The 20,769-nt window shown below is 44.3% G+C and overlaps 5 protein-coding genes across 6 annotated transcripts; 3 read left to right on the top strand and 2 right to left on the bottom strand.

Annotated features, from left to right (window-relative positions):
* Nucleotides 1-121: 121 nt before the first annotated feature.
* LOC108123515 (kelch-like protein 2) lies at nucleotides 122-1,733 on the bottom strand. The gene is made up of 3 exons (XM_017238728.3): nucleotides 1,533-1,733; nucleotides 719-1,475; nucleotides 122-619 (listed from the first exon to the last, which is right to left on the bottom strand). The coding sequence occupies exons 1-3, from the start codon at nucleotides 1,613-1,615 to the stop codon at nucleotides 131-133; spliced, it is 1,329 nt and encodes a 442-aa protein (XP_017094217.2). The 5' UTR covers nucleotides 1,616-1,733; the 3' UTR covers nucleotides 122-130.
* Nucleotides 1,734-1,767: 34 nt separating this feature from the next.
* Nucleotides 1,768-10,918, bottom strand: Spred (Sprouty-related protein with EVH-1 domain). Of its 2 annotated transcripts, none has more exons than XM_070278845.1 (6): nucleotides 10,766-10,918; nucleotides 9,214-9,608; nucleotides 6,234-6,411; nucleotides 6,001-6,169; nucleotides 5,075-5,230; nucleotides 1,768-5,018 (listed from the first exon to the last, which is right to left on the bottom strand). In XM_070278845.1, the coding sequence occupies exons 2-6, from the start codon at nucleotides 9,231-9,233 to the stop codon at nucleotides 4,249-4,251; spliced, it is 1,293 nt and encodes a 430-aa protein (XP_070134946.1). In that variant the 5' UTR covers nucleotides 9,234-9,608; nucleotides 10,766-10,918; the 3' UTR covers nucleotides 1,768-4,248. The 2 variants fall into 2 exon arrangements, with proteins under 2 accessions (XP_070134946.1, XP_070134947.1); XM_070278846.1 differs by having other exon boundaries at nucleotides 5,075-5,164.
* A 412-nt stretch (nucleotides 10,919-11,330) lies between these two features.
* On the top strand, nucleotides 11,331-14,067 carry eIF3b (eukaryotic translation initiation factor 3 subunit b). The gene is made up of 4 exons (XM_017238804.3): nucleotides 11,331-11,498; nucleotides 11,609-11,924; nucleotides 11,994-13,546; nucleotides 13,616-14,067. The coding sequence occupies exons 1-4, from the start codon at nucleotides 11,396-11,398 to the stop codon at nucleotides 13,702-13,704; spliced, it is 2,061 nt and encodes a 686-aa protein (XP_017094293.1). The 5' UTR covers nucleotides 11,331-11,395; the 3' UTR covers nucleotides 13,705-14,067.
* An 86-nt stretch (nucleotides 14,068-14,153) lies between these two features.
* On the top strand, nucleotides 14,154-19,903 carry Cc2d2a (Coiled-coil and C2 domain containing 2A). Its single transcript, XM_017238803.3, has 7 exons — nucleotides 14,154-15,692; nucleotides 15,756-16,725; nucleotides 16,795-17,078; nucleotides 17,133-17,855; nucleotides 17,908-18,146; nucleotides 18,938-19,061; nucleotides 19,479-19,903. The coding sequence occupies exons 1-7, from the start codon at nucleotides 14,196-14,198 to the stop codon at nucleotides 19,668-19,670; spliced, it is 4,029 nt and encodes a 1,342-aa protein (XP_017094292.2). The 5' UTR covers nucleotides 14,154-14,195; the 3' UTR covers nucleotides 19,671-19,903.
* Nucleotides 19,904-19,960: 57 nt separating this feature from the next.
* On the top strand, nucleotides 19,961-20,667 carry LOC108123568 (serine palmitoyltransferase small subunit A). Its single transcript, XM_017238805.3, has 2 exons — nucleotides 19,961-20,206; nucleotides 20,455-20,667. The coding sequence occupies exons 1-2, from the start codon at nucleotides 20,086-20,088 to the stop codon at nucleotides 20,634-20,636; spliced, it is 303 nt and encodes a 100-aa protein (XP_017094294.1). The 5' UTR covers nucleotides 19,961-20,085; the 3' UTR covers nucleotides 20,637-20,667.
* The last annotated feature ends 102 nt before the right edge of the window (nucleotides 20,668-20,769 follow it).

Below are 20,769 nucleotides of genomic sequence, written 5' to 3'. Positions count from 1 at the left end.
TGATTGCTAACAGCAGTGTTACCAGCTGACTTTAGGAAAATACTGTTCTACGTATATCAAAGCCGCCAAATTTGAAAAAAGGTTTACATTTTGAAGCTTCCTGTTTTAAATTTTAATTTGTTTTTTTGTCCTAATAAACAAGTTGTATCCTAACATTGCAGCACTTTTGCGGATTACTCGGGTCGAGCATCTCCACCTTTTCCCAATGGTCAGTACTACATCTTTGGATATCACTAAGATATTCCTCGAACTTTTCATAGCGAATTTCTCTATTTTTTATGCAACCGACGTAGTGATAATAGTTGCACGTTTTATCGCAAATCCAATTGCGTTGCTCTGCTCCTTTTCGCTTAAAGATATCTCCTGTAGTCTCGGGCAGACGCGCTTCCTTTTCATCGTACATTAGACTGCTAATTCTGGCGATGGATTCGTTGACTTGATCATTATAATCTTCTATGGCGATCAACTCGTTTACATAAGTATTGGTCTCATCCCGTTGCAAATATAGGAGAAACCATAGCGGCATAAGCTTGAAGCGAATACAAGGAAAGATCCTTAGGGCATACTTCTTGCGTTCTTCCCAATCATAAGACATCCATCGAATAGCTACGAAAAGTACCTAAAAGAAATAGTTCATGAAAAAAATTCTTTAAAGATCAAATACGAAAAAAATATATATAAGGACTCCTATATATCATATATAAGGACCATATCGCACCTCAGCTTCGTTGTTAACAGAAATTTTACTTGAACTGAGAAGGTAAACTAAATGACTAACGGGAATATTCAAAAAATCACTAGAGGCCACAAATGTCAGAAAAAATTTGTGGATCCTCGTCAGCATTATATTTCGTACTACGTCCAAGGCAGGATTATTTTGGGTTTCTACATATAAAATGCAGGCAGTGTCCTCTTCAAAGCACTTGGAATCGTCGAAATATTTCCAACAATGGTCCAGGAGATCATTGATCCTTAAGTAGGTAGCTGCCACAAAGATCTCCACAATGTGGGCACGTTCCAAGTAGGGATCATCGCTCAGCATCCATTTGTAAATGAGCATAAAGGCCTTTTGGGAGACCCGGTTTTCGGGCAAGGTTATTAGCAGCGGGATGTCCTCCAACTTCAAAAAAAATTCGGAGTAAACCTGTAGTACAATCAAGTGGCAGTTGAAGTACATTTTGTTAATATCAATCTGAATGGTGGTTATCTGGTGCGACTCTATTATGTAACGAAGAATAGACGGTAGCTGATCTTTGGGAGGCTGGGCCATCTTAAGCCATCCCTCCACATCCTCATAATTGTGGCCAAAGTCAAATAGGGATCGGTTTAGGGGCCGCAGCACCTCAAAACCCTCCGATGACATGCTCTTAAAGACTCGATGGAGCTCTAATTCCTCGGCCTTGGATACCAAACGAGTCACAGTTCCCAATTCATCATCCGAGACAGAGGCATCGACTTTACCATTAAACTTGGGGCTGCGGGGAGGAGATCCTGTAGTTACTACGGACTAATAATTCTGGGAGCAAACCAACTTGGTGAAGACCACACTGCAGGTCAGCTCCTGGGTCTGACTACCCTCTCCCCGGGCCGACTCGGTCTTCATCAGCTGGTCCATTTCGTTTTGGGGTTTCTTGTTTTAATATACAATTATTGTACTACAATATCGTATAAAATTATATAATGTACTAAAATACTGAAAACTTAACTGGGATATAGATGTGTAAAAGGTAAAAGCCGGTTGCTAGATCCAAATATGCACAATTGATGTTGTTTATTAAATTTTGTTTTATTGTTGGTATCTTTTTTGTTTTGTTCACATTTTCAAATACATTTATATGAATAAATATATTATTTATATTACTTTTTTGGGTTGCATTAACCGTTTCTGTAATGACACCTTTTTCATTTATTTTCCATTTAATATGAGTATATGCGACTATTTCTCGTTTTATGGGAATTATTTTTGGTTTCCTTCGATGTGAAATAATAAAAGAAACTTCAAAAAGTGAACTGTATTTTTGCTAAAGTAATAATTCTGCCATTGAGCTAGTTTTTATTATTTTTTTTATTATTTTGTGTGAGTGTGAGGACGATTGTAAAATTAGTTAGCTATTTTTCGGTTGAGTAAGCGTTTAAATTAAAAATATAAAACGTAAGTGTAAATTATAGATAAATATTTAACATTTTGTACTTCTTGTTGTTGAGTTTTTGTTTCAATTTGTTCGGTTTTCGATTCTACCATTAATCCATTCAACTTTTCAATTTTCAGTTTTATTTCTGTAGTCCAACAATTGATGTTCGTTACTTGTCTTGGCGTTTTTTTTAGCTGTGGTTGGTTTCAACTTTCCTTCAGAATTTTTGCACATTTACTAACAATTGCCGCATTTAGTTAATTTTTACAATATTAATGTTGCTTTAATGTGTTTTTTTTGCACAACCTTTGCTTATTTTTTTTTTTAATAAATAATGCATATTTATTATTTGTTTTAGTTTTTTGTGAAGTTCTCTTTCATGTTTTTTTTTTTTTCTCACTGACTTAGTACAACAATAATTATATAGTAAGAAATAAATTAATGTTTTTTTTTTTATTACTTTATATATATATATATATAGCTGCATACATGAGTTTGTTGATTTTGTTTGAAAACACTTAAATTGTTTTTTTTTATTTTATTTATAGCCCCATGCTCAAAATACCTTTACTTTTGGCCATTTTATAAACCGCCATAAATGTTAAGCATTTTACTAAAAATTACAAATTGTTTCGCTATCTAGGCGTACTTTAGTTGCAAAAGAATTCGCGACGAGCAATGCTGCAGTCCTTGACGATTCGTTTGCTCATTTTTTTTAAATTTTTAATTAGTTTTTCATTTGTATCTGTGGCTTATAAACAAGGCTTACAAATCATAAGTTTTGAGTGCTTGGCAAAAGAAATATTTTGAATCTTCATGAGCCCTAAGAAGAGACAAAAACATTCTTTTTAAGAAGGCGAAACAATCTCCTAAATATTCAAAAATTAAAGCTGGTTTAAGTAACGTTTCATAAGCGTACTGAAGGGGTCAAAGATCTGAGCACTGCCGCCGAGTCTTTTGCCAGAGGAGTCGAATACAATTTGTAATTCTTTTCAGGTTCAGAGGTTCTTCTCCAGCAGCTGGGTCATCGTCTCCAACTGCTTCTCCATCCATTTGTGGTTGGGTTTTTAATTCATTTGCGCATCAGGTTGCCGTTGGTTTGAACTTTTAGTGTGAGTTTTGAGCGCGTGACATTGATAATCAAATTGGAATCGCGCTGAGAAAATCGCATTTAAATATATATGTTTGTTTAGATCTCGTTTTGCCTTTGCCTCGGCTTTTTAATACTGTTCTCCAATTTCGAATTGTAAACAAGCAAGTGTAAGTAGCGAAAAACACTAAACAACTAAAACTAAAACAAACATTTTATAAAATATTTGATTTTAAAAAAATTGTTACATTTACGGATAAAAACAAATAGCCCGTTTTTACAAAACTATAATTAAGCGAAAGCACTAAACATAAATTACAATTTATAAAGTATATATATAAAATAGATGCGTAATTCTTCCTGCTCTTTTTCTTTTTTTTGTTTTTGTATTTACAATAAATTATGGCAATTCAAATGGAGTATACCGAAATTATAATAAAAGCGAATCGGGGTCCTACTTTCGCGTCCCGATTTCCCAGCTGAGCTATATATTATTCGAGAATCTTCTTCAGCTTACAAACTTTGTTTGCAAAGTTTGGAAATGTGGAATTTTTCAAAACAGATAATTGTCGAGAAATATAGTGTTGTCTGCTATCAACTGATAGTTTTCATCCATTTCCAATTTCCCACACATCTTTAGTACAAATAGTTTAAGAGAGAAGCTCAGCCAAGGAATCGGTCCGCAAAGATATGCCCCAAAACAGTCACATTTCACAAACCCTAGAACAGCAAGCGTCCGTAGTCGTTCTGGGCGGCCTTTCGGCCGGTCGGCTGCATTAAATACGGAGGAATTTGCTCCTGGGGAGCGCCCCAGCTGTGCGACAGCTCCCAGTTGTAGAAGTGGCGCTGAGACTGAGACTGGGACTGCAGCGGCTGTGTTGGCTTTTGCTTGGATCCAAACAGTGGACGCTTGGCGCTGTTTATGCTCTGGTCATGGTGTAGTTGCTGCTGGTGGTGGTAGTATTGGAATTCGCTTCTGGGCCTGGGGTCGTCATCGTGCTGTCCTTGCAAGCGGGCCTCCAAATGTCAGACATGCGGCTTGTGCTGCCCGCCGCAGAGTCCGCAGTGGATGCCCGCCCAGTGGCAGGCGCGGAGCGGCGGATAGCACCACAGGCAGGGCACGAACAGCGAGAGGAGGGCCAGGCCCAGCCAGCGCTTGCTGCAGCCGGCCTCACTGGCACTGCAGTCGCACGGATGCTGGGCCGTCTCGCCCTCGGCATCGCTCATACAGTGGTAGATCATGCAGCGGGCACAGCCCATCCCCGAGACGCACTCGTAGCCGCTGCGAAACGGATCCGGAGCGTATTCGCAGGCACCGCGCCGGTTGAAGTCCTCGCTGTACAGCTCGTGGCAGTAGCGGCACCGCAGACGCGTCTCCTTCTTCAGGATGTCCGACACGTTCGGCTTGTGCAAAGGTTTTCCGCCGCCTCCAACGCCACCTGCTCCAGTTCCGCCGCCCGCCACCGTCTGGGCTGCTGCCATGGCCTGGGCCGCCTCCAGAGCGTTTCGCTTCTTCAGTGCGCTGATCGACTCCCGACGAGCGTTGAGCACCTGCGCCCCCACTGGCTGGTCCACCACCGGGTAGTTGTAGTCATGATGGACTGCTGTCAGGGTCACGTACGAGTAGTTCTCACTGGCCGCTATCTGGGCGGCGGCCGCTGGCGAGGGAGCTGCCGATGCGGGCGGGGCGTCTGGTGGCGATGTGGTGGCCGATGTTTTGTCCGTGGATATGTAGTGAATGGGCGGCGCGGGCAGCTTCTCCGAGTCGGAGTTGCTGTGCCGGTCGCTGACGCTCTCTGCGAAAAGATAATTCTTTAAATCGTTCCTTTAAATTTATGAGATTATAACGTACTGTGACTTTTCTCGCTGCCCTCGGGGCTTGAATGGATTTTTTGTAAACTCTCGCTCTCCACAGGTAAGTCCAGGGTCATGAATACATCATCTTCGCCAACCGAATCATATTTTGTTAGCGGGGGGCATATAATGGTAGGATTCGATTTCGCAAGTCCTGGATATTGCAAAAATAAGAGGGGAAAAGTCTTCGCTTAGTATGAGGAAAATAAGGACACTTTTAAGCAACAAGAACACATCAGTATTGAGAGGCGCAAAGCAAAGAATAGACAAAGTTTTAAAGACAGAAGTGATAGTAGTTTAGAACAGTAGTTATAAACAAATATATTTCTAAGTGTAGGCTAGGAAATAGAAAGTAGCTTGATGAAAGGGGTGACCTACAGTTGTGGACTAGAACTACACTATTGCTCGAATACATGTGCTGGAAATTTTGAAGTGCTTGCGGAACTAGTGGATAGAATCACTTTTGGATGGAATCCTTCAAAGCAAACAGCACACATAGACTAGTTAAGAGTACGAAAGCCTCATGGAACACTTACCAATTCGTTTAAAATGATAGATTTAATTGTTTGGTTGATTTGTTTGGTTTTTGAAACAAATTTGCAATAATCCAATGTGATTGTGTGTGGTTGTTTTTGATAATTGTTTGGTTTTGTGGCAAAAGTAGAGCATAAGACATACGAAAAGATATTATATATAAATATATATTAGTAAACAAAAGCGAATGCCGAGGCAGTAGCAATAAAGGTTCGGAAGAAAGAAAGGATAGATCATTTTGTTTTTTTTTTTTCTTGGTAAGAGAGGTGAGCAGGATTTATGTTCGCAAAATGAAAGCAGAAAGCAGAGAGATATAGATGGGAGGCAAGCCATTCATGCAACTAGAAATTAGAGAGGATGGAGCCGGGGGCGACCAGGTCTGGATTTTACCATCGATCAGCTCGTTGTAGGCGCGCAGGACACCCTTGTCGAAGGCTCGCGCGTCGGCGGCCGTTTGAAAAGTGAGCCCGTTCCGCTGCTTCCCTGCGCGCCAATGATGAAATGTGGGCATTACTTTGTAATACTTCAGATCACGATTGATCACACAGCTCAAGATTACCTGAAACAAATACCCAATTATAAAAATATGGTTCTAATCTGCTTGTGAGGATGGAAAAACTTACGCTCTGATCGGATATCCTTTGTCCATAGATGATGTAGTCATGACCCGATGCCAGTGGGGATAGCCTAGCCCGCTTCCGGATGGAAACGTTGGCCAGGCCACCCCCGGCCAGCGGAAGCCAGCCCTCGGTGCTCTCGTCTCTGGTCATTACCTGTGCGCGTACTGTAACTAAGAAGTCGCTGCAAGAAATTAAAAGAAATTATAATTATTAGTATATGTATTACTATTTGATCAGTAACTAAAAGTATGAAACACCTGCTAGCTCTGCGTTTCAGTTTGGTATAGGATACGGTAGCCATTGTGTAATCGGCAATGGTTCTCAACGAATGTATCCTCGGACACAACTTATTTAGCTCTATATCTTCCCTGGGATAACCTAAAAGTGCCGCTAATTTGGCTAATTCAATTTTTTGGCCAAGGAAGCCGTAGCAAGGATGGCAGTTGCCACCTGCCGACTGATTCATCCAAGCTCGAATGGCCACTAAAAATAACTGCAAGTCCTTCGGTTTAAAAATACAAATGCCATGCACTGGGAAAAATTACTATTATAAGCATCAACAAGTGGTAGTGATATAAGTAATGAAAGAAAGCCCCTCGATAGTATTTTCTTAAAGTGTAAAAGTGCAAAATGATATGGAACTTCCGGCTGGGGGGGATTGTATTCATTCTTGAAAATGGAAAACGGGTCGCAACTCCAGTTCTGGGATAAGCTACTCTCCTCCGCCTTATGAATGAGGGTCACCCGATGGAGTTTAGCGACCTGCGCACAACTTTGAATAAATTGTGTCGTCGTCGCCGTTGAATAAAGTCAGAGTTCCCGGGCAAATGGGGTTACTGAATGAAAAAAGCTCCAGAAAGGGAGTTTCAAACTCCATTCTGGTGTCTGCATTGAGGATTTATGTATGTCTGTGTGTGTGTGCTTGTGAATAGATGGTGAAGGAGGGGGTGTGTGTGTGTGTCATATACACATGGTTGTCCTAGTTTTTCTGGGCTTTACAGAATGAATATTGTCGTCGCGACGTCACAGAGCATGGAGACTATAGAAGCCAGGACATGTCAAGGACTGGCGTGGCCATGCTTTCAAATAATTTTCATTCAGCTACGTCAGCTAGTCAAGGATTTTGGGGCCAGTGTGAATGAAAGGAAACTATCCCAGGGCCAAACGGGGTATTCATTGAGAGACTGACTGGGAAGGACACTAAAGGACCTAAAGCTTTAGCACTAAGCATAGTTATTCTTCAAGACCTGGGTGTAGTCGGACACTAAAATAGAAACCACAAACTCCTTCAAACATAAAAATAATACACACATACATACATATATATATATGTATATATATATTTAGATGGTAAAAGTCTAGAAGAGCCTGCCTCAAGCCGAAACTAAAAGTCTATCAATATTTGGAAGCTCTCTTCGAAAGGACATCATCAGCGCATGCGTGGGAAAAGGGAGAGAGCTGGCATGCCTTTGTGTGTGTGTGTGTGTGGGGCAGTTCTATGTATGATCTGGACCTTGTTTGGAACCAACTTAACTAACTACTTTCTGGTTTTCTAGCCAACATTCATTGATTTGCCAGCCCGACTTGGCAGTACCTGGCTTGGTGATGCTCGGCTGGCTCTCCTCAAACTTTGTTACCAACTGAATGGCTTAAATACTCCCACACACACACACACACACACACACACTGAGAGGCAGGGCAGACACACACCCACTCGCAAAAGGTAACTTCTGCAGCAGAAACCAGAAAAAGATGAATGAACAACGCTCTCAGTGAGGTCTCAGTGTGTGTGTGTGTATTGGCCAACGTTAGTGTTGGTTGGTTGGTTGGTGTTGCAAGCCCACACAATAGACGGAGAGGCAACAACAACAACAACAACAAAAAAGTTCCAATACACAGCACCCCGTTAAATGGTCAAATAGTTGTGATGGCTCCATTGTCAGAAATCCAACCAAACAAGACATGCTCCGACTGGCATATATTTGCATATCATCCGTGTCGCGTGGACATGATGTTCCCATTTACAGTTACCTATTTACATACTTTTAAATAAAAAAAATAACAACAAAAATAAAATAAAATAGAATCGGTTTCCGCTGGAACTGAGCAATGCAACATGACAGGGTGTTCCAAATAGAGGATATATTTTTAAAAAACTAAATAAAATATTAATTCTAATAATCTTCAAGAATTAAGTCAAATTTATTAAAATTTAAGAACCACTTCCTCTAAAAAAAAAAACACCCATTATAAGCAAAAATATCAATTCATTATAGAAACTCAAATAAAATAGCAAGGCATGAATGAAAACTATAAGAACCTTGGGGTGCTATGTTTTTATTTCTTTTTTTTTTTCTCGCTTTTGTTCTTGTTGCGCAGGCCCCTCCCCCCCCACCACGTCCTCCCTTTTTGGTGTAAATACTAAAAGAAAACAACAAACGGACAAACACAAAAAATGACATCATTTTCGAATAGAATTTAAAGAGCTAGAATAGCCGAACATCGGGAACATCGGAACAGCGCCAGGCCAGTAGCCAGTCGTAACAACGGCAATTATTGGACCCTGAAGCGAAGAAACCGCACATGGGGGCGTTCCATTTCATTCATTAAAAGTGTCGACAGACAATGTGGAGACTCTTTATTTTGCTAGACAGTGACTCACTGACTGACGGCTTCTTCCTTCTTTCATTCATTCATTAAATTTATTTCATTGAATGCGAGGAAAAAATAAAAAAAAAGAACAGCTTGTCGGTTCAATTAATAAGCGTTTCATTGGCTGTCCATATCAGTTTGTTTTCAAAAGCCCGACAATTGGAAGCAATTACTACTCGAGGCACTACAAGATCGTATGGCCCTACAGGCTGGGCTGATCCTTCTAACTCTAAGGGTCTTGAGATCTTAGCTTGGCTTCTACAAAATAACTTAAAAAATTATTATTTAAATGAATAAATCCTTAAAACTACTTTATATGTCATAAACTCACCTTTCATGTCCTTCTGTCATGGTTCGTTATCAGAAAGATTCTAATATAGCAGCGTATAGTGTCGGTGTTGTTGTTGTTGGTGGCGAAATACACCATGATTAAAGCATAAAGACATTCAGAGCTGCTGCTGCACAAACGTTCCGGAAAAAAAGGATACAAGGATAACAACAACAACAACAACGACAACGACGACGACGACCAAACAGCAGCAGTAGCAAGTAGTTTTGGTTATATCTGTATTATATATAGGCTGGCTCCTCTTCCTCTTCGGATGTTGTTGTTCTGTCGTTGACGGGGGGCGTAGGGGTGGTTGGAGTAGGTTATCTGTATCTGCGGATCCTTGATTATTTTGGCACAAAGTCGGGTCTTGCGACAGTTTCCGGTTTATTCATTCACTAGATTCGTGGAAAGGGGGGGCGAGAACGAACGAACGAACATCAATAATTAATTGTTGTTGATGATGAGGAGCTTTCTATTTGGGGTTTTCTTTCGATTATTTTTTTGTTGGTGTGGCACAACAGCGAGAAAGCAGCACCATAAATCGAGAATCACTTTTACTTTCCCAAATACACAAACAGGGCCACTTATGTGGGCGTGTAGACAAACACACAGTGGAAAACTCCGCACGCACGCACGCACACCAACACCAACACCACTCTTCCAAGCAACAAAAGATGTAACAAGCCTCGGAGCACCTCGAGAAAAGCTGAGCAGAGAGAGGCTTGAATCGGGAGTCTGTACGGCAATTACCAATCGGAATCACTAACCGATCTATGATTTTTGCTTCTGCATGACTTCTAATGGCTATAACTTGTTAGTTTTGTGGCAGCAGTGACGTTTTATTAACATAAAATTGGCAAAAGCGAAAATTCATTCATACATTGGGCCAACCAAGGCTAGGCACCCAGCTCTCTCCCACAGCCGACAGCCCACAGCCCACCCACTCGCTCTCGCCTGGCGAGACGCGAGCCACAGAGATAGAGAGAGAGAGCCTGTGCCTGTGCCTCTCGGCCACTTTTCTGCGGCCTTGCGCAGAAAGTTTTTTGGGCGATTTTCTCCATGTGTGTATTCGCCTATGCTGCTGCTTGCTGTTGCTGCCTTTACATATTTCATATTTACATACACATATACATACATGCATGCGAAAATACTGCATAGAGCTAAAAATTTTCACAGATTTTCCGTCCGATTGGTAATTGTTTACCGCACCAGCCCAGCGACATGCACTTTATGCACTGCCCTTTGCTCCTGCACCTGCATTTTGGCGCAGGTGTGTGCGTGCTTTGCACTTGGTGATGGAGTGGGAGTGGGAGTCAGGGCGGGCGGGGGGTGTGAGGAAGGAAATGGGGAGCAGTCGCTTGGAGTCTCTTTTTCTGTCTTTGAAATATGTAACTTGGAAATATGTACTTTGTTTAATTACGCGCAGGCACACACACACGCACAGTTCGTTCACACATACACACACGCCAGGGCAGACGCAATTCGTGGGCAACGAAAAACGAATTTCCCAGTCAACTACCGACACCCTCACATCGCGTTTAGTTTCATTTACTTGTGCTGATTGCGCGCCGTATCTGCAACAATTGTGCGGTCTTCGATGGGCGTTTTAACACATTACAGATATTTTCACAATTTTCCTCTAATTGCGCCGTTTGTGCCAGAGTGACCGAGCTTGCCAATGCTGCAAACAGTTTGATGTATGCCGATACATTTGTATCTAACTAATCACCCTGTGATATTTTTCCCCGATATTTTATCTCTTTATTCAACAATAATCTATTATATAAAACAATTATCTCTTATCTAATTTGTATCTTATGGAAACTACTAAATAGTCGAAACAGGTCCATCAAACCTTTTAAAATATCTATCGAAGCTATCGATACAAAATGTATCTTTTCAAGACAAACCTCACTAATATGTTGAATTTTGTTAATTATTAAATCGTTTAAAAACAAACCTCGTTAATATAATAAATTTATTTAAATGCAGTTAATGACAATATTAAATAATTATTTTAACACACTTTTTATAATATATCGACCCTCGGCGGTCATAGTTTAACCATGGTCATACACTTATCGATATTTTAATAGTTTCTTTTATTGTTGACAACCCTACTTTCTTTTTCACTTTGTGCGTGTGTGTTTGATGACGGAAATTTGCAAATAGATCGCTGAAAATGGCCAAAAAGCATGCGGGCGCCGACGCCAACGACAGCGACTATAATGAAGAACCAAACTTTGAGGATCCTCCCGGCTTTGTGGACACCATCAGCGATGAAGGTGAGTTTGGTCGCTGCCAGCGCATCACACGCGGAAATCTAACCTCACTTTGCGGTGTGGGCTGCGGCTTTGCATAGAAACATTCATTAATTCGCGAAATGCACTTACAGATCTGCTCGGCGACATGCTGGCCCAGCGCCCCTCGGAGGCGGACGGCGTAGAAAGCGTTGTGGTGGTGGATAACATCCCCAAGGTGGAGCCGGTGCGTCTGGAGAAACTCAAGTCTGTCATCAACAAGCTTTTCTCTCACTGCGGTGACATTGTCAACGTAGTCTACCCCGTCGATGAGGAAGGAAAGACCAAGGGCTATGCCTTCATGGAGTACAAGCATGCCAGCCAGGCAGAGGATGCAGTTAAGAAGCTGAACAACCACCGCCTGGATAAGAACCACACGTTTGCTGTCAACCTGTTTACCGATTTTCAGAAGTGAGTTTTCCGAGAGGTTCTGTATTAAACAGGTGTTCTAATATTGAATCCGATATCTTTGTTCTATAGGTACGAGAACATCCCGGAAAAGTGGGAGCCTCCAACCATTCAGACCTTCAAAGTACAAAGCGATTTGTACAACTTCATCAACGATCCCGATGCGTACGATCAATATTGTGTTGCCGCTGAGACCGCCCCGAACTGCGTGCAAGTGGGCTTCTGGCAGAATACCCTGCCTGAGCCCAGTGAGCTGGAGACCCGCGAACGGTTTACTGATACCTTCGTCAAGTGGTCGCCTCTGGGAACTTATGTGGTCACTTTCCACAAGCCTGGTGTAGCCATCTGGGGAGGCAGCAACTTCCAGAAGATTCAGAAGTTCCCCCATCCCGGCACCCAGTTCGTTGAATTCTCGCCCTGCGAAAACTATCTGGTTACCTACGGCCCCACGCCCACGGGACAAAAGATCATCATCTGGGACATCCGTACTGGAGCCGAGAAGCGTTCGTTCGTTGCCGACGGTATGTCGGTGCTGTCCATGTTCCGCTGGTCGCACGATGACAAGTTTGTGGCCCGCATGGGTGAGAACTCGATCCACATCTACGAGACGCCCTCGTTCTACCTGCTTGATTTGAAGTCGATCAAGATCCCCGGCATCCGCGGATTCTCTTGGTCGCCGACGGACAACGTGATTGCCTACTGGGTGGAGGAGCAGAACCAGATTCCCGCCCGTGTCACCCTGATGGAGATCCCCAAGAAGCGCGAGATCCGAAACAAGAACCTGTTCCACGTGGCCGACTGCAAGCTGCACTGGCAAAAGTCTGGTGACTATCTCTGCGTCAAGGTGGATCGTTACTCCAAGCTGAAGAAGGACAAGAAGGAGCTGGACGTGAAATTCCTGGGCATGTTCTACAACTTTGAAATCTTCCACATGCGCGAGAAGGAGATCCCTGTCGACTCGGTGGAGATCCGCGAGCTGATCCTGGCCTTCGCCTGGGAGCCCATCGGCAACAAGTTCTCCATTATCCACGGCGAGCCCAACTCCTCCAACGTCAGTTTCTATGAGGTAAACAAGGGCGTCAAGCCCAGCCTGGTGAAACGTCTGGAGAAGAAGTCCTGCACGCATTTGTTCTGGTCGCCGCGCGGCCAATTCATCGTGATGGCTAACCTCACGATGGGCACCTTCGAGTTTGTGGACTCGACCAATGATTACATCATTAGCGCCTCGCCTGATCACTTCCGCGCCTCTGAAGTCGAGTGGGATCCCACTGGACGTTATGTTGTGACTGGTGTCTCATCATGGAAGGTGAAGGAAGATACCGGTTTCAACATGTACACGTTCCAGGGCCGCATCATTAAGCGCACAATCCTCAAGAACTTTGTACAGTTCCTGTGGCGCCCACGTCCCCCCACCCTGCTGGCAGAGGAGAAGCAGAAGGAGATCAAGAAGAACCTTAAAAAGTACTACGCCGTCTTCGAGCAGAAGGATCGTCTTCGCCTTACCCGTGCCTCCAAGGAGCTGCTCGAGAAGCGCTCCCAGCTGCGCGAGACCTTTATGGAATACCGCAACAAACGCATTGCCGAATGGAAGGACCAGAAGAGTCGACGCGTCATGCTGCGAGGGCGTAAGTTTCCCATTCATGATTATTTCATTAAAAAAGAAACTAATATTATTAATCTTTTCTTTCCATCAGATGTGGATACAGATAACTTGGAAACCGAGGAGGTGGATGAGGAGATTGTTGAATTTTTAGTCAAGGAAGAAATAACCCTGCTGGAGTAGACGACCCCCGTCATCTTCGCCACACGATCGCCCCGAATCGAAGCGAATCTGTCTTCTTACGTTTCGTGTCCGGGACGCGTCTACTACTTCGCCCTGGTTGATGCCAGGGTCTCAATACGTTATCCAAGACAGTAGCGCGTCTGCTTTTGTACCACTCTAAATCGGATACATTGCCTATACATACAATATACGAATAATAAGTCATAAAGTACCAGCACCGGGGAAACATAGAAATTTTCGATAACCAACTTTAAACCGCGAACAACTTACCATCATTAATTAGCATTATCCTTCCAGTATGCTTAAAAGTAGATTTGCAATGTATTTGTATGTAAACAGCAAAAAGAAAACGAAAACAAAATATGTATTTTGGTGTTTTTGTGATTTTTATTGCTATAGCAACCACCAGCAGTTGTCATAGTAACCCCTGCCATTATAAATAGTCTACGTCCTTGTCATTAGTTAGTTTTAACTGTGGTGTAGTCGCAACCATGGACTCTGTTTCACCGAAGAAAACCATAAAAAAGAAACGTAAAACCCAGACCACAAAGTCGTACAAAAGAAGGGAGCAAGAAGTGGAGTCCTTGCTCCGGGAAGTGCGTATTTCTGGGCAGGAATACGACGCGGAGGCACTCAGCTTGCTTTTTTTCCATGGGGAGGATATTGAAGAGCAGCAAGAGAGGGAGCATATGCAGTCGGAAGCCGACACTAAGGGCGCCTTGGAAACCGATGAAGATTCGGGCGAGGAAACGACGGTGGAGGCTTCAAAGTCCTCCAACCATACCTTCATCCAAATAGATCTCCAGCCGTTGGTCTGGAACCAGCTCTATAAGCAGCGCCACTACTACGACGAGAGCCTGCTATACCGGCCGAGTAATGTCCTGCACTTCCAGCTCCACCTGAGCGACGCTCAGTTGACCCTTGCCCAGATCCGTATGCTGAATCGCTTCCAGGAGCAGGCCAAGAGTGAATTTAATAAACTGAGCTCTGAGTTGGTAGCCCAGCTCAGCGATGTGAATCCTCCAGAGTTCCTACTAGACGGGGAGCTCTATCGCAGCGTATGCCACAAGGAGTTCAAGAGCGTATTCTTTGAGCCCATGCCCCGGGAGTTTTTCCAGGGTCTGCCCACCCGTCGGTGTCTTAAATTGAACTTGAAGCGAATCCGCTTCAGCTTTCATCCCCTGCTCCTGGAAGAGCATGAGCTGGCCCAGCAGCTGGAGGATCTGTATGACGTCTACAACCAGCAAAGGAAACTAAAGATTTGCAAGAAGCTGAGGGAGGAACTGGAGATAGCCCGCCAGGTGGCGGCCAGGTTGCTTCACTCGGCCGGCCAGGATCAGACGTCGGAGGTGAAGCGTCAATTGCGGCTCACCAAACAGCTCAGAGAGCGATACTACGCTGAGTCCGCCACCCAGCGGAATCTCCTGAAGCAGCTGCTCCGAGATTGGGCCAAGCTGAAGGCCTTGCGTCGTCAGCAAAGATTCCAATGCACTCGCTTCCAACTAAGCCTCCGAGTGACCCACCCTTCTGACCTGGAGGCCTCCTATTCTGCCTGGAAGGAGAGCTTTGAAACGGATCTAGCGGAGGTCTACCGGGAGCATCTCGAGCTCTTTTACTGCCGACGGCGATTATGGAGCGAGGAGAACTCCAGCCGTGGGTCGACCTCCCGGACAAAGCCTCCTCGTAAGCCACAATTCGACCGAATCATGGCGAGCTTGAAAAAGGAATACGAAAAGGCTTTTAAGGATCCCGAGGAGCCATTCGTGGATGTCATTCGCCTGCACGCGGATGAGGCGGCTGCCAGGATCCAGACTCCAAGTAGCCAGCAGACGCCAAGGGCTCGAAACTACTTTCTTAAGATCTTTCTGGATGACGAGATTGTGGGTCAGACCAGGAGCTATCGGCTGGAGCCGGATCTGCAGATTCCCATCAACGAGTGCATCGGAGTTCTGCTGGAAATGACATTGCCAGGAAGCCTGCACATTTGGGTGGGTTAATAGAATGAAATCCTCTTAAATCCAAAACCCTCTTTAAAACTCCTATCTTTCCAGCTCTATGAGAAGTCCACCCTGACTCCCAACAGTCGCCGCCTGGCCGAAATGAGTGCTCCTTTGACCCTAAGCCGCAAGGACGAGGGCGTTCATGAAAAGATGGCCTTCCAAACCTCAAAATCATCCTCTTCCCAATTAGCTGGTGATGTTTATGTGAGCTACGACTACCGTACCACAGAGGGAAATGGAGGAACTCAGGATGTCCATGCTCTGGACGATGTCCAGCGACTCCCAGAACCCCTGCGTCAAAGTCTGTTGCCCGCGAAACTCCCGCCGATGCCTGAGGCTTCCAAGGAGCCCGTTAGTCCCAGGCCCCCCATTGAAAGGTACAGGAAACCCAACAAGCATCACTCGCCCCTAATCTTCTGGGACCAGCAGCTCCAGTTCTGTTCCATCGATGAGCTCGTGGAGAATCGGAGATTCCATTTGTTGCATTCCCGTCATCAGCAAAAGAATTTCCATACCAAACAGCTGCGATTTGTGCCCGCTTTGGAGAACGAGATCACGGATTTGGAGCCTCTGCCCGACTCCCGGGGTATGGGTACGCTTTTGGAGCCCGGCACCTATTGGAATCCCATCGATCTGCACAAGCACCGCGGCCGCAAGTTCCTCCAGCTTCTGTACGAGGTGATCGGCAGTCAGAGTGCCCGCCGAGCGAAGGCTCTCCAGACTCCAGTGCCTCTACTGCTGCTGGCCGAAAACTCAGATCTCTCCTCGGCTACTGGCTGGGCAGCTCTGTGGAGAGCTCTGGTTTCCGTTTTCAAGGGGCAACAACCGGTCACATTGCCAAGGGAGCCAGCGGCCTGGACTGGACCTCAGATACAGGATAATCTCTTCCAGCGCTTTAGCGTATCCCTGCATGTGGTGAGAGCCACGGGCGTGCCAGTTAGAAGTCGGCATATTCTAAACATCAACGAGCGCAGGACCAGTGCGGGTGGGGACATGTCCACCAGTTTGTTTGTGACCCAAAGTACGTATTAGTATACTTATCCTGGCTAGTGACATGGTTTATTTCTGATACCCTTGATTTCCATCCCAGCTCTCATGTACTCGAACGTGCGTCCGTTTGTGACCCTCAGCTATGGACAACGGTTGTGCAGGAGCCGCACTGCTGAGGGCAGTAATCCCACCTGGAATGAGCAACTGCAGCTGCAGATCAGCACCCAGTTTGGCGATCTTCGCGATGACCTCAAGATCAGTTTGTTCGATGAACAGATAGAGCAGCAATACAGCGACGAGGCGTCCGATCTATACCAGAGAGTCCAATGCAATTGGTTGGGGGAGTTCCGGGTGCCCATCAACAGTCTCCTGGCCACCAGGAAGGTTGGTATTATCCTATCCTAGGTGGGTATACGTATTAATCCTTCTTATTTCCAGTTTGAGGGCTGTATTGAGATGGCCATGCCCAAAGTCCTGGTGGGCTACAAACGTCCCTTAATCGACTCGGTCACCAACATGTCCACGGATCAGTACCCCGAGTTCAAGGAATCGGTACATTTGTGGTTCTACCTCAGCATCGAGCCTGGAGGAGCGGATGTAACGCCACTGCAGTCCAATGCCCTTGCCTGTGCCGAAAAGCCGGAGCTCCAGATCTACCTTGAAGAACGGAAACTGGATCTGATGCAACTGCTGCCGCAACCGCAGCGTTTTGTGGAGCCCCTGGTGTGCACGGCCCAGGGAAAACGGGTGTGCCTTACCCGGCTCCTGGAGTCAATACCCTTGCCGCCAGCTGTGGGCGTGGGGGAGAATCCTGTGGAGGCAGCTTGTCGGTTTGTTTCCCTGCTCAGCCAACTGCGTACCTATGATCCGTGTCAAGGATTCCGTGGGGTTTGGCTGGACAACCAAAGCATTCTCGACAGCACCTGGTGTTCCGTGAAGGATCTTGGTGTCCTGCTGTGTAACTATATGCTTTCGTTGGGGTTGGAGTGTTGGCTAATCCTGGGCATGGCATGTCCTCACGGCGAGTGTAGCTTCGTGCTTTACCGTCAGCCAGAGACGTCTGAGCTTTTTGTTGTGGCTCCTGCCACAGGAAAACGATACCAGTTGCAGGATGTCTATTGTCCTTTAAGGCGTCTTTTTTGTTTGGTCGGCAAGCATAACGTAAGTGATGACTCTTGTCCTTTCACCAAAAAATAATTATGATCCATCGCAGATTTACTTCAACATCCAAACGGAGACCCGAGTCAGCATGACCAATTTCAATCTCCAGGATAACACCTGTTGGTTTCCACTCTTTGTCCGCAGAATTCGAGCCCCACACGGCGGTGTCCACAAGCTGGATTACATGTACAAAAGGAGTCATGACCTTACCCAGCTTCAAAAGGATATAGAACGCAAGATCACGAAGAAAATCAGTGCCTGGAGAACCACTAGGAAGACTATTTGGAATCGGTTAGTATACTTTTAAGTATGGCTTGGTTTTATAGAAAGGGTATGATCCAGAATGACGGAGAATCGATCTAGAAATCGTTTAAGGTATTCCACTCAAGGATCGGATGAGAATTAGCAAAGATATAGACATTCGAAGGGGCCACTTTAAGAATTCTGGATTCTTGCAAGGGGTTCCATCAGAAAAATTGGAAAAATATCGATCGAAAATTTTGTTCTGAGGTTTTGATGCAGAATGGCGGAGAATCGATCTAGAAATCGTTTAAGGTATTCCACTTAAGGATCGGATGAGAATTAGCAAAGATATAGACATTATAAGGGGCCACTTTAAGAGTCCTGGGTTTTTGCAAGGGGTTCCATCAGAATAATTGGAAAAATATCGATCGTAAATTTTCTTCTGAGGTTTTGATGCAGAATGATGGAGAATCGATCTAGAAATCATTTAATGTATTCCTTTCGAGGATCGGATGAGAATTAGCAAAGATATATCTATTCGAAGGGGCCACTTTGGGAATCCTGGGTTTTTGCAAGGGGTTCCATCAGAAAAATTGGAAAAATATGGATCGAAAATTTTGTTCTGAGGTTTTGATGCAGAATGACGGAGAATCGATCTAGAAATCGTTAAAGGTACTCCACTCAAGGATCGGATAAGAATTAGCAAAGATATAGACAATCGAAAGGGCCACTTTATGAATCCTGGATTCTTGCAAGGGGTTCCATCAGAAAAATTGGAAAAATATCGATCGAAAATTTTGTTCTGAGGTTTTGAATATAAGTATTTTGTTTAATTTTAGGGCTTTTCAACCTCAATTGTATCAGATCTTGTGCGAAATGGAACATATAGCCACATATTCCAGGGGCTGTTATGATGAACCCGCCTTTAGTGAGCAACTGGAACGAGAGTACCCCAACTATAAAGTAAGTACCATGGCTGAATAAGAAGCCTTAAATATATAAATTAAATGAATAATATCTTAGTCTTTAATCTTTAAATCATTTTGATTGACTAACTCAATCAGACGAATATTCAGAACATTAGTCGAAAGAAAGTGATTCTGGTTGCACTTCATTTTTTTTAAGTGCCTCGATTACAATGTAATCAGTCTAGATAAGTGGAATACAATAATAAATATATGAATTTATACACTGCTGGTCGTCTAGCAAAGATATCAGAATTTCTTGATAAACTAACACTAGAAGTAACACAACCTCTATATCGAATTCTCCATTGATAGCTTACTAACCATGGAAGCTATCATGGCTCGTAATCAAAGCCACCCTCCCGATCCATCACTATCACGATCAATCACTAAACCCCTGTTTCCACCCTTACAGTTTTATGGTTTCACCCTCAACTTTGCGTACACAAATCTGGCGGCCATTTCGGAGCGCATACGGACGACCTGCATCCACTACAACAACCATTCGGATGTCGAGTTCTGCGTGGCGGTGCACCTCCACGCTCACTCCAATGACGTGATATCCGTTTGGCTCTTTCTGCTGGCAATGGTGCCCCTGGTGGTGTGAGCCGGTGGCTGAGTCATAGGCCAAAGAATAAAAATCAAATGCCGGAGGCAATCCCCCTGCCAGGTGGGGATCCGTACTGAGGTGATAAGACCGAAACGGTTTTCGGGTGCAGGCGTAACATAGCGGACGATTGATTTTTATCGCTCGCCTAACAGCGGCAAACAAGAAACCGAAGCCGAAATCTATTTAATTTGGTTTACAGCCGAAAAAATGTATATGTATACGAATTTATAAAAAAAAAGTCGAAAAAACAAACAAAAAAATATGGCTTCTGTGATAAGGAATGACGGGGACACAGGCACCGCACAGGTGTCTCACTTCACCCGGAGGCAGGTTCGGGTTAGTTCGTCGCGCACCCTGAAACCGTCGATACTTCTATTAACCGCCCATCGCCTGATTGCCAGCTGAGTTCAGAATGTTCCCAATGCTTTCCGAGAATTATGCAAAATTCAAGCGCTATGTGAAATGGCTGTATTTCCTCTATGAACTGAACACCCAAATCGCCATATGTGAACCGTGGGAGAAGGTGTTTTGCAGTAAGTACACCCCCATTCTCGAGAGCTGATTACCAGTTTTTTACATGTCGTTACTACGGTGTCTTCACTTTTGTCTTTGGCGCACCGATATTGGAGTATCTTATCTATGCCGGTCAGTTCGGTTAGGAATTAGTCATGGAAACACGAACAGGCGACCCACTGCTAACTTTTAATTATTTTAAAATTAGTTGAACGAAATCTCAATATGAGTACTTTTAATCTAACCAGTCTTATATTATTTTTTGTAGATGTTCTTCTCGGCAGCTGCGTTTCTCTAATCCTGTACGCTACATTTGCCTATATTCCCGGCTACTGTTTGAGCGTTTTCCACCTGCTATGGCCCCTGAGTGTGCAAAATCTCACAAGCACATGCCTTACGAATAGCGAGGGTTTATGTGGAAACGAAAGTGGGACGACAGTCTTAACATAATCTTAGTATAACTTATCTATAATAATAAATAATTTTAAATGTAACGGTCATGACGTTTGAATTTGGGTGTTTTTTGATCACTGATCTAAAAAGCGGAAGATCTAAAAAGTATCGATACTCGAGTCAAAATTTG

Source organism: Drosophila bipectinata, chromosome 2R (assembly GCF_030179905.1).
Source record: "Drosophila bipectinata strain 14024-0381.07 chromosome 2R, DbipHiC1v2, whole genome shotgun sequence".
In the NCBI taxonomy this organism is placed as follows: Eukaryota; Metazoa; Arthropoda; class Insecta; order Diptera; family Drosophilidae; genus Drosophila; species Drosophila bipectinata.
This window is presented reverse-complemented; position numbering and strand designations above follow the sequence as displayed.